An 11655-nucleotide genomic window follows, 5' to 3' on the forward strand; every position below is an offset into this window, starting at 1 on the left:
ATCAGCAGAGAAGGAAGAGAGGAGTGATCGATATACATTAAGGTCAGTAGGATTTTGTGATTTGCCCCATACTATTTCTGCAGCTCTGAGCTTAGAACGATGCTCGCGGAGAACATCAGATAGCCAAGGGGCAGAAGAGGTGGTACGAGCTGGCCTGGAAGACAAGGGGCAGACAGTGTCTAAACAAGATGTAAGAGTGGAGCAGAAAGTATCAGTAGCACTGTTAACATCAAGAGATGATAATTGTTCAGGGGAAGGAAGCAAAGATGAAACCATAGCAGATAGCCGGAGGGTGAGAGAGAGCGTAGGTTACATCGAAAGATGAAATGTGGAGGGGTATGTGTTGTGTCAGAAACCATGTTGAGGTTAAGAGTGAGGAGGAAGTGATCCGAGGTGTGCAGTGGAGTAACCAGTACATGATCAGTGGAGCATTGTCATGTGAAAATCAGTTGGTTGCCTGATTTGTGAGTAGCCATAGTTAACACTTGCTTGAGATCAAAAGAGGCAAGCAGAGTGTGGAAGTCTGCAGCCTGAGGTTTATCTAGATGGATGTTGAAGTCTCCAAGCATTACTAGGGGAGTACCATCCTCAGGAAAGGTTGCGAGCAGCACATCCAATTCTTCCACGAAGTTACCTAGTGGTCCTGGGGGTCGATAAACAACTATAAAATGGATTTTAAAAGGGTGGGTAATAGTGGCTGAATGAGATTCAAAGGAGCTGTTGATACTCAGATATGGTAAAGGATTACATTTCCAATCATTAGAGATAAGCAGACCAGTACCTCCACCTCTTCCAGTCAGACGGGGGGAGTGGGAAAAAGAGAAATTATTGGAGAGTGCTGCAGGTGTAGCATTGTCCTCTGGTTCGATCCAGGTCTCTGTCAGGGCCATGAGGTTTAGTCTTGAATGACTAGTAATAAAAGTAATATATATAAACCTAATAAAAATAACAAACAACTAAATTACTAAAACTAATCAAAATGAAAAGAGAAAATATAAAATTAAAATCTAACAAAATTAACAAAAACTATAATAGTACATCAATGTTGCTAAAATAAAACAGTTTATAGTCATAAGAAATTATGTCATTTTAAAAATTTACCTGGCAACAGCTCCTTTTCTGTACTGTTGGATGGTTGGTCAGCGGCTGATATAACAGCAGTCTGAAGGCATAGATCGTGTCCAGACAGCGGGCCGAGAGTGTTGAAGGTAGAGGCCCACTGACTAATGGGCTCTTCTTGCCGTTCGGTGAGAACACTCATGGACGGATCAGATTTGGGTCCGGTTACAACTTTCCTCGTCTCTTCAACTCCACGCTGAAGAAGTCTGTAGTACAGCAAAGCCCTGTCACGCACACACACGTCGCTCTCTTCCTCTGCGGTGGACCAAAAAATATTGTAAATGAATCACAGAAGCAAGAAGCTCTTAACTAAATGTGTCAAAGGACACATTGCTTCTATTTAACATTGTCTGTAAACATGCTCTACACACCAATGCAGTAATGTAAAAGACGGCCCAGCATGTCTTGAGTCTCAGCGGGACGGCACAGGAACATCTTGACTGCGGTGGTCAGCAGCTCCATCTTCACAGCCAAGGACAACTCAGTCTTCAGCCCGTCTACGTAGCCCTCCATCACATAGGGGGCACTACTGATCTTTTCACCATGTTCTCCCAGAAGCCATAACAGAGCCTGCTTTCCTTGCGAAAAACAGGAAAAGGATGTAACCTTGTCTTCTCTGTAATAGAAACTTTACCATTTCATATCAGGATGATCAGGAGGTGAGATATGCCTTGGCTTTCTCTTATACTGATGTGGATATTCAGAAGACTGTGTGGTAGGCTGCACTGGGCTTTAGCTTGGTTGTCTTCTGTAAAGCTAATTTGAGGCATCTGTGCTCCAGGGAAAGTTCTTTAGCCACTGTATACAGACTTTGAATTTGTGATGATCTGAAGGCCTGTAGTGCCAGACATATTCCTTGATGACGTAAAGAGACTAAAAGCTGGATATGATTTTCTGGCTAAGCCATAAATGATAATGTTTAAATACTCCAGGCTCTGCTCCCAACTTAAAATAGCCATGGCTTTAAACCATCTACATTTTAATATCTTTATATGAGGCATAAAAGACAATTCATTATCAAGGGTCAAAGCATTTGAACATAATGCTACCATGTTAGCATTAAGTATAAATAACACATAAGATGCAAATACTGTGGAGATGTTTATCATATTTGTATCACTATATACATAAGCAACAATACATGGACACACCGTTCATAAGTTTGGGGTTTTGTTGTTTTTGAAAGAAGCTGCTTATGTTCACCAAGGTTGCATTTATTTGATTATATTGTGAAATATTATTACAATTTAAAAGAACTGTTTTCTATGTGAATATATTGTAAAATGTAATTTATTGCTGTGATCAAAGCTGAATTTCAGCATCATTACTCCAGTCTTCAGTGTCACATGATCCTCCAGAAATCAGTATAATATGCTGATTTGCTGCTCAAGAAACATTTATTATTATCATCAATCTTGAAAGCAGTTGTGCTGCTGAATAGTTTTGTGGAAACTGTGATACATTCATTTCAGGATTTATTTTTGATGAAATTCTATTTCAGATAAATGCATTTCCTTTGAACTTTCATCAAAGAAGGAATTCTGAAAAAAACAGCAACATTGATAATAATCAGAAATGTTTCTTGAGCACCAAATCAGCATATTAGAATGATTTCTGAAGGATCATGTGACACTGATTTGTAAAATAGTTTCACAATATTACTATTTTTGCTGTATTTTGGATCAAATAAATGCAGCCATAGTGAGCAGAAGAGACTTAAAAAACTTACCGATCTAAAACTTTTGATTGGTAGTGTATATTACTGATCCCAAACATTTGGTAGTATATGAAACAACAGGCCCTTTTCCCCCAGAATACGTTTTTAGTGTCCCCTGTATCTTATGGTGACCTGGAATCAATCAGTTTGATAAGTTTGGACCCAACTGACTTTATGTTTCTCATTACCTTTTCAATTGCAAGACGTATGTTAAAATGCTTGAAATTATTTTTGTAGATAATTATAAATTGCCAATGCATGCATTTCTTTACAAAACTAACATTTTTTTTCCATAGTGTAAAGGATGAGTTTAATGGGATTGTGAAGAAAAAGCATCAAAAAGTGCCAAACATAGCTTGCTTGGTGTAGATGGTTAAAGTAAAAATGCGGGTGAATCATCTCACCTCACTATCTTGAGGACTGTCAACACAGACCTCCACGGTCTGACACACAGCGGCTGTACTCTGAGGACAGAACCACACCAAATCCCTGAACGTCTGGATCACCGCTAAACACACACACACACACACATACACACTCACTCACAGACACACACACACACACACAGGTTTGTTTTTATGGTTTATGGGGACTCTCCATAGGCGTAATGGTTTTTATACTGTACAAACCGTATTTTCTATCGCCCTACACCAACCCTACCCCTAAACCTACCCCTCACAGGAAACTTTCTGCATTTTTAGATTTTCAAAAAAACTCATTCTGAATTATTTATAAGCCTTTTGAATTACGGGGACACTGAAAATGTCTTCATAAATCACCTTCTCGTTGTAATTCCTATGTCATACACATGTTATTATACAGATTTGTGTCCTCATAAACCACATAAACATGCACACACACACACACACACACACACAGACACAGACACAGACACACACACACACACACACACACAGACACAGACACAGACACACACACACACACACACACACAGAAGAGTTGATTCTTTGAACTGATAATGGCCTTTAGCAAACAAAGCATTTATCCAGGCTGGAGAAAGCACCTGCTAAAAGGTGTGTGAAAATCAAGCAGTACCTCATTTAGAAAAAAAATCTAACAAACCTTTACTCATTAACTAGAAGATATAAAAAAATCACAAGCATGCACGAGTGTGGCTTAGATTTCTCTCATACCTGACGTGATGTGATCTTGTTTCAATGCCAGCAGGCCAGTCAGGATATCAAGACACTTCTCACTGTAGGTTCGTGCAATGCGACCTTAAAAAAAAAAAAGAGAGAGAACATTTTTTACTTAACATAATAAATTTAGACATAACAGTAATAGTCATTTTAGCAGAAAGTTGCAGTGATAAATGAAGACAGTGATGTATATTACAGGACAAGCGATATGAAGTGCCATACTGCCTGCTTTGGAAATATTAAAAGTTAACCTGTCCATTCAGAATTGTATGTATTTTTTTTAAGGTCTCAGGTCATTACAAATTTTACACACCACTCTCCACGAATAGGGAACAGATTGTGTCCCTTAACTTTTTTGAAAACAATAACGGTTCAAATGCGGTTCATTTTAAATTTGTATGGTAAATTAATATATCTTAGCATGAAGGCGCTAGTTTTAGTCAAATCTCTGAACTAAGATTCTTAAATGGTAATTTAATTTAATGTACTTTTTTTGGGGGGGTGGGGGGTATCTGAGTGGTCTCAACTGTATCTGACAATTAAAATCATTCAAAAACAATCGATAATATATATTAAATAAATACATAAATATTATAATTATAAATTTGACAATGGATTGATGTTGAATTTATATTTAATTAAATGTAGAAAAACTATCAAAAATCGTTGTACCATTTTTTCACAAAAAAGGAAGATTTCATCGTCTCATTACTTTGCGTACTACCGTTACTTTATGATTTTCTTTTTTTAATGCAATGTAAAAAAAAATAAGGCTAAATTTAAACACCATTGCCCATTCTGGTATTTATTATTTATTTTTCCCTTAATATAAAAATAACTTATTACATTTGTTAATTTAGTGTATTACTAAATGAAACCACACAAACAAGAGTTGTAAACTATATTTAGACATGCCCCAAATTTTAACAACAGGCCAGGGTTGCAAAAATCACAAAATAATTCTCAGTCGAATGAATGAATGAATGGTTTGACCTGATGAAGTGGGCAAACAACATTTTCTGAAAGTTAGGCACCTCATTATTTGTTAAAAATAAGAATAAAAAAAGTTTAAAGCCAATTTTGTACCCTAAAGCCCCGTTCACACCAAGAACGATAACTATAAAGATAACGATATTAGCGTCCACGATATCGTCGGTTTATTCTAAGCGCGCGCTCAAGCTCGTTACAGCAGGATGGATTCTGATTGGCTCTCAGTTTTTTATCGTTCATCAGCTGGAGAAAAATCGTTTTGTAAGTGATTCCAACGATCTCGTTTCTCTTTGTCTTTATCGTTATAGTTGTGGTGTGGGCTCTGCTATTCCTTGCTTATCTTTATCGTTATCTTTATAGTTATCGTCCTTGGTGTGAATGGGCCTTAATTGTGCAAAATGCTTACAGCAGCCAATTTGACATTTGCTCCTCAAAATAAAGTTTCCATGGTTTACGATTATTTAACCAAACGTCTGAGAGAAACAAGCACCGTCTTATGAGAAGTGGTACCTATAGCAGCAATGGCTGCCTGGGCCAGTTCAGGAGACACATCAGTGCAGTAGCTACTCAGCTCCTCCAAAACCAAAGCCACATTTTCATCATTCACCAGCTCCACCAAGATCTCCATCTTGTGAAACTTAATGTAAGTCGGTTCAGAGTATCCACAAAAGAAGCGTTTGTAATGTGTGCTGAAAAGGCCCGGCTGACTCCGCATGACCTTCTGTACGTGACAGAGGCCAGCAAAGCGAAGCTCGCGTGACGCAGCACCGCAGGTGGCCAGCAGGGGCGCACTTGTGCACAGGAGGGCGTCGGCCTGCACAGCAGGGTGGGCGGAGGCTAAATGAAGGAAGAGGCGGAGCGTGGCAACTGCAACATGTGCATGAGTGCTTTGGAGGAAGGAGTCTAGTAGGCTGAGGACGTCGAACAACTCGTCGTCGCTACGAGGACGGTAACGTAGCAGGAAGGTGAGGACTTCACTCTGAGCCCAACTGTCCAGGTCCTTCATTCTGAAGGACAAAACATCAAAAACACAAAGTCAGTCATTAGGCAATCTGTTAAAAAGGTCAAAGACATACATGATGCTTTCGAAAGCCTTTGAAAAACTTTTGTCCTGCAAAAATGCAACTTTGAAATTGTTAACTAATTGATGTGTTGATATTGTTAACTAAAACTAAAACCATTAAAAGACATTTTCGGAAATTGAAATAAAGCTGAAATAAAATACAAATATTCAATGACAAACTTACAAAAAATTTAAGTAAAAATGTTGCCGTGGCAACTTACTGAAATAAGTTTAAGCTGAAGTACTAAAATTAAAACTAAAACAGACAATTAAATTAAAGCTAAATAGAAATGCCCACAACAAAATGACTAAAACCTAAACTAAGATTCAAATTAAAACTGAAAATATAAAAACAAGAGCTCATTGAAAATTGATGAATTATATAATAGTATATAAACATACAAGTGTTGTTTTAGTATTGAGATATTATTATAGTTTGTAATTAATATTCTGAATCAGTTTTTATATTCGAATGTTAGTTAAAGTTTTTGTCATTTTGATGACTTTTTTTTTTTTTTACATATGTCTGTATAGTTTTTTTTATTCCATTTTTAATTTCAGTTATTTTAGTACATCAAGTTAAACTAAATTTAAATGAGAAATGTTGCCTTGACAACTAGCTGACATTTTGTTTAAAAATTGTTTTTAAGTAACGGAATATTACCGATTAAAAAGAATACACTTAAATGCATTCAAGGTGTAAGGAAAATGTTACTATTTTTTACTTGACAAAGTCATTCATCTAAAAATCTTCTTGAAATAGTGTTTGTTTTTTTTAACCGTACAAAACCAAGATGAATATTAAGAGCACATTTCCTGCATAGAACTTAACACGTGATTTAAACTACATTTTTGACATTCTTAAAATAAACAAGGGTGAGTTTTCATGACAAACATGACATGCTTGGATGAACTATTTTACATAACATAATGGCAAACACGGCACACCTGTTGAGAAGATGATGAGCAATGGGTTTGTTAATAACCACACCACCCTCATCTTTGAGAATTTCCTCCAAGGCACGAAGACAGTTCACTACAACCACAGGGTCTGGGTCCCTCAGAAGAGCATACAGCTCATTTACTATAATGCCATCTAAAAGACACACATCCAGAACATTTATTTACATGTATTCATTTGGCAGACAGAGACTTAAAGGAATAGTTCACCCAAAAATGAAAATTTGCTGAAAATTTAGCATTGCATCACTTGCTCAGCAATGGATCCTCTGCAGTGAATGGGTGCCGTCAGAATGAGAGTCCAAACAGCTGATAAAAACATCACAATAATCCACACCACTCCAGTCCATCAGTTAACGTCTCGTGAAGTGAAAAGCTGCATGTTCTTAAGAAACAAATCCATCATTAAGACGTTGTTTCTGGCTAAAATACGAGTCCTCTAGTCATAATACTGTTTTCTCCAATGAAAAAGTCAAACAAAAACAGTGTAAAACAGCTCTAAACAAATATGTTGATGGATTTTGATGTGAGAAGACAACAGTGGATGGACTTTTTCAATGGAGGAAGTGTTATTATGGATTGTGGTCTTGTATTTCGGCCAGAAGCAACGGTTTGAAGTTAAAAACATCTTAGTGATGGATTTGTTTCTTATACAAAACGTTAACTGATGGACTGGAGTGGTGTGGATTATTGAGATGTTTTTATCAGCTGTTTGGACTCTCATTCTGACGGCACCCATTCACTGCAGAGTACACATTCCGCTAATTTTCATTTTGGGACATTCTACATTCATTACATAAAAACATTAACTGGACCCTTACAGAAAGGCTATAAATACGCTGCGCATTTAGGAAATACAGGAAATGCCACTGTACTGTACTGCTGTTTAGAAGTACTGTGATCAACATTTCCTGGTTTTGCCCTGCTTTTGATGAAAAGTTGGTAGGTTTTAGTTTTCAACAAAAATGCAATCCAACGGGTTGTCTACAGGTATGTGATATGTTCTGTTGAAAATATGTTCTTTTCAGTTAAGAATTCTTGACATGCTGTTAGTCATCACAATCACCAGAAACATTCCTTTAAGGGAGCTGTCTGACCCAACATTACAAATCGCTCTGCTTATGACTTTTTATGCACATATTCATCAAGCAATATTCATCACATTATCCTTAACTAGTATTACAATTAAGATAAACAGAATGCTTGACTCTACCTATCTCTGTGTTGGGCTGCAGACTGTGCATTTTGGCACAACCAAGCACAGCGACTCTCCTTACGTAACTGGCCTTGTCCCGCAGACCAGCAACAATGGGCTGCTCTATGTACTCTGTCATTCCTGGCATCCTGAAAAACAAGCAAATAAAAGGAAGCATGTCAGTTAGGACAGGTAGACACAGTAGCTTAGTATTTATTGAAGAAATATTCCACTGTAGACTGTTTCACACCATGCTTTTCACACAGTTAAAGGGTGTGAAGAAATGCACATGAAGAAAATGTGGGGGAGCTGCTCATGCAAATCTCACAACCATGAGTCCAGAGTGTTCTGATTGGTTGTCTGGGATGTTGTTGGGAAATTACTAGTCTGGTGACTGCTAGGGTGTTGCTAGGCTGTTGTTTCGTTTTGAATGGTCTCTGAGTTGTTGCTACGTGATTCCTAAGATGGTTGCTAGGGTGTTGTTTCAGAGTTCTGTGTGGTTGCAAGGTTGTTGCTTGTTAGGATGTTCTGGGGCATTGCTGGGTCATAGCTTGACTATTGTAGTGTTCTGGGTGGATGTTAAGGGGTTGCTAGGTGATTGCTAGGGTGTCTTGGATGGTTGCTAGGGTGATGGCTGCTAGAGTGTTGCTAGGCTGTTGTTGTTGTGTTCTGAATGGTTGCTAGGTTGCCAGGGTGATTGCTAGGTGGTCTTGTGTGGTTGCTATGGCGTTACTTGTTAGGGTGTTGCTAAGATATTGTTGCAGTGTTCTGGCAGGTTGCTAGTTTATTGCTAAATGATCGGGTGTTGTTTCAGAGTTCTGTGTGGTTGCAAGGTTGTTGCTTGTTAGGATGTTCTGGGGCATTGCTGGGTCATAGCTTGACTATTGTAGTGTTCTGGGTGGATGTTAAGGGGTTGCTAGGTGATTGCTAGGGTGTCTTGGATGGTTGCTAGGGTGATGGCTGCTAGAGTGTTGCTAGGCTGATGTTGTTGTGTTCTGAATGGTTGCTAGGTTGCCAGGGTGATTGCTAGGTGGTCTTGTGTGGTTGCTATGGCGTTACTTGTTAGGGTGTTGCTAAGATATTGTTGCAGTGTTCTGGCAGGTTGCTAGTTTATTGCTAAAGTGTCCTGGGAAGTTGCTAGGGTGTTTAGTGTAGCAAAGGCCAAATGTTGCAGTGTTTATTGCTGGGGCAATGTTGTCGATGTGTTCTGGGGGGTTGTTATGGGGTTGCTACGGTGTCTTGAATGGATGTCAGGCTGTTGTTGTAGAATTCTGAATGATTGCGAGGGAGTTGCTAAGTTATTGCTAAAGTGTTCTGGGAGGTTGCTAGGATGTTGATTGTTAGGGTGTTGCAAGGCTGATTGTTGTGGTGTTTGGGACTTTGTTTGGCTGTTGATATTGTGTTCTGAATGGTTGCTTGGGTGTTTTAAGTGATTGCTAAGGTGCCTTGGTGGTTGTTGGTGGTCCTGTGTGGTTGCTAGGGCATTACTTGTTAGGATGTTGCTAAGATGTTGTTGCAGTGTCCTGGGAGGTTGCTAGGCTATTGCTAAGTGATCACTACAGTGTCCTGGGTAGTTGCTTGGGCGTTGTGTAGCGAAGCCGACTGTTGCAGTGTTTGTTGCTGGGGCATTATTTGAATGTTGTCACCATGTTCTGGGTGGTTGTTAGGTGGTTGCTAGGCTGATTGTTGTGGTGTTCTAAGACAGTGTTTGGCTGTTGTTGTTGTGTACTCAATGGTTGCTAGGGTGTCTAAGTGATTGCTAAGGTGCCTTGGGTGTTTGTTGGTGGTCTTGTGTGGTTGCTAGGGCATTACTTGTTAGGATGTTGCTAAAATGTTGTTGCCGTGTCCCGAGAGATGATGTTGCTTGTTAGGGTGTTGCAAGGCTGATTGCTGTGGTGTTCTAAGACACAGTTTGGCTGTCGTTGTTGTGTACTCAATGGTTGCTAGGGTGTCTAAGTGATTGCTAAGGTGCCTTGGGTGGTTGTTAGGGGGTTGCTAGGTTGTTGTTGTTGTAGAATTCTGAATGATTGCAAGGGAGTTGCTAAGTTATTGCTCAAATGTTCTGGGAGGTTGCTAAGATGTTGATTGTTAGGGTGTTGCAAGGCTGATTGTTGGGGTGTTCTGGGACTTTGTTTGGCTCTTGATATTGTGTTCTGAATGGTTGATTGGGTGTCTAAGTGATTGTTAAGTTGCCTTGGTGGTTGTTGGTGGTCCTGTGTGGTTGCTAGGGCATTACTTGTTAGGATGTTGCTAAGATGTTGTTACAGTGTCCTGGGAGGTTGCTAGGTTATTGGTAAGTGATCACTAAGGTGTCCTGGGTAGTTGCTTGTGTAGCAAAGCCAACTGTTGCAGTGTTTGTTGCTGAGGCATTGTTTGAATGTTGTCGCCATGTTCTGGGTGGTTGTTAGGGGGTTGCTAGGTTGTTGTTGTTGTAGAATTCTGAATGATTGCAAGGGAGTTGCTAAGTTATTGCTCAAATGTTCTGGGAGGTTGCTAAGATGTTGATTGTTAGGGTGTTGCAAGGCTGATGGTTGAGGTGTTCTGGGCCTTTGTTTGGCTGTTGATATTGTGTTCTGAATGGTTGATTGGGTGTCTAAGTGATTGTTAAGTTGCCTTGGTGGTTGTAAGGGAGTTGCTAAGTTATTGCTAAAGTGTTCTGGGAGGTTGCTAGGATGTTGATTGTTAGGGTGTTGCAAGGCTGATTGTTGGGGTGTTCTGGGACTTTGTTTGGCTCTTGATATTGTGTTCTGAATGGTTGATTGGGTGTCTAAGTGATTGTTAAGTTGCCTTGGTGGTTGTTGGTGGTCCTGTGTGGTTGCTAGGGCATTACTTGTTAGGATGTTGCTAAGATGTTGTTACAGTGTCCTGGGAGGTTGCTAGGTTATTGGTAAGTGATCACTAAGGTGTCCTGGGTAGTTGCTTGTGTAGCAAAGCCAACTGTTGCAGTGTTTGTTGCTGAGGCATTGTTTGAATGTTGTCGCCATGTTCTGGGTGGTTGTTAGGGGGTTGCTAGGTTGTTGTTGTTGTAGAATTCTGAATGATTGCAAGGGAGTTGCTAAGTTATTGCTCAAATGTTCTGGGAGGTTGCTAAGATGTTGATTGTTAGGGTGTTGCAAGGCTGATGGTTGAGGTGTTCTGGGCCTTTGTTTGGCTGTTGATATTGTGTTCTGAATGGTTGATTGGGTGTCTAAGTGATTGTTAAGTTGCCTTGGTGGTTGTAAGGGAGTTGCTAAGTTATTGCTAAAGTGTTCTGGGAGGTTGCTAGGATGTTGATTGTTAGGGTGTTGCAAGGCTGATTGTTGGGGTGTTCTGGGACTTTGTTTGGCTGTTGATATTGTGTTCTGAATGGTTGATTGGGTGTCTAAGTGATTGTTAAGTTGCCTTGGTGGTTGTTGGTGGTCCTGTGTGGTTGCTAGGGCATTACTTGTTAGGATGTTGCTAAGATGTTGTT

At 39.5% G+C, this 11655-nt stretch overlaps 1 protein-coding gene across 3 annotated transcripts in view; it reads right to left on the reverse strand.

Moving 5' to 3' along the window:
* ap4b1 (adaptor related protein complex 4 subunit beta 1) overlaps nt 1-11655 on the reverse strand; it is an 18050-nt gene that overhangs the window by 3157 nt on the left and 3238 nt on the right. Inside the window, exons 4-10 of one of the 3 annotated variants that reach the window (XM_016236659.1) lie at nt 8223-8353; nt 6998-7145; nt 5497-5993; nt 3991-4074; nt 3241-3377; nt 1491-1689; nt 1102-1374 (exon numbers count right to left, since the gene is read on the reverse strand). In XM_016236659.1, the coding sequence (XP_016092145.1) occupies nt 1102-1374; nt 1491-1689; nt 3241-3377; nt 3991-4074; nt 5497-5993; nt 6998-7145; nt 8223-8353 (1469 nt within the window). Of the gene's footprint in view, nt 1-1101; nt 1375-1490; nt 1693-3240; nt 3378-3990; nt 4075-5496; nt 5994-6997; nt 7146-8222; nt 8354-11655 lie in introns of all 3 variants that reach the window. The other 2 variants (XM_016236658.1, XM_016236660.1) reach the window with 2 other exon arrangements.

Source organism: Sinocyclocheilus grahami, unplaced genomic scaffold, assembly GCF_001515645.1.
Source record: "Sinocyclocheilus grahami isolate Dianchi unplaced genomic scaffold, SAMN03320097.WGS_v1.1 scaffold494.1, whole genome shotgun sequence".
Classification (NCBI taxonomy): Eukaryota; Metazoa; Chordata; class Actinopteri; order Cypriniformes; family Cyprinidae; genus Sinocyclocheilus; species Sinocyclocheilus grahami.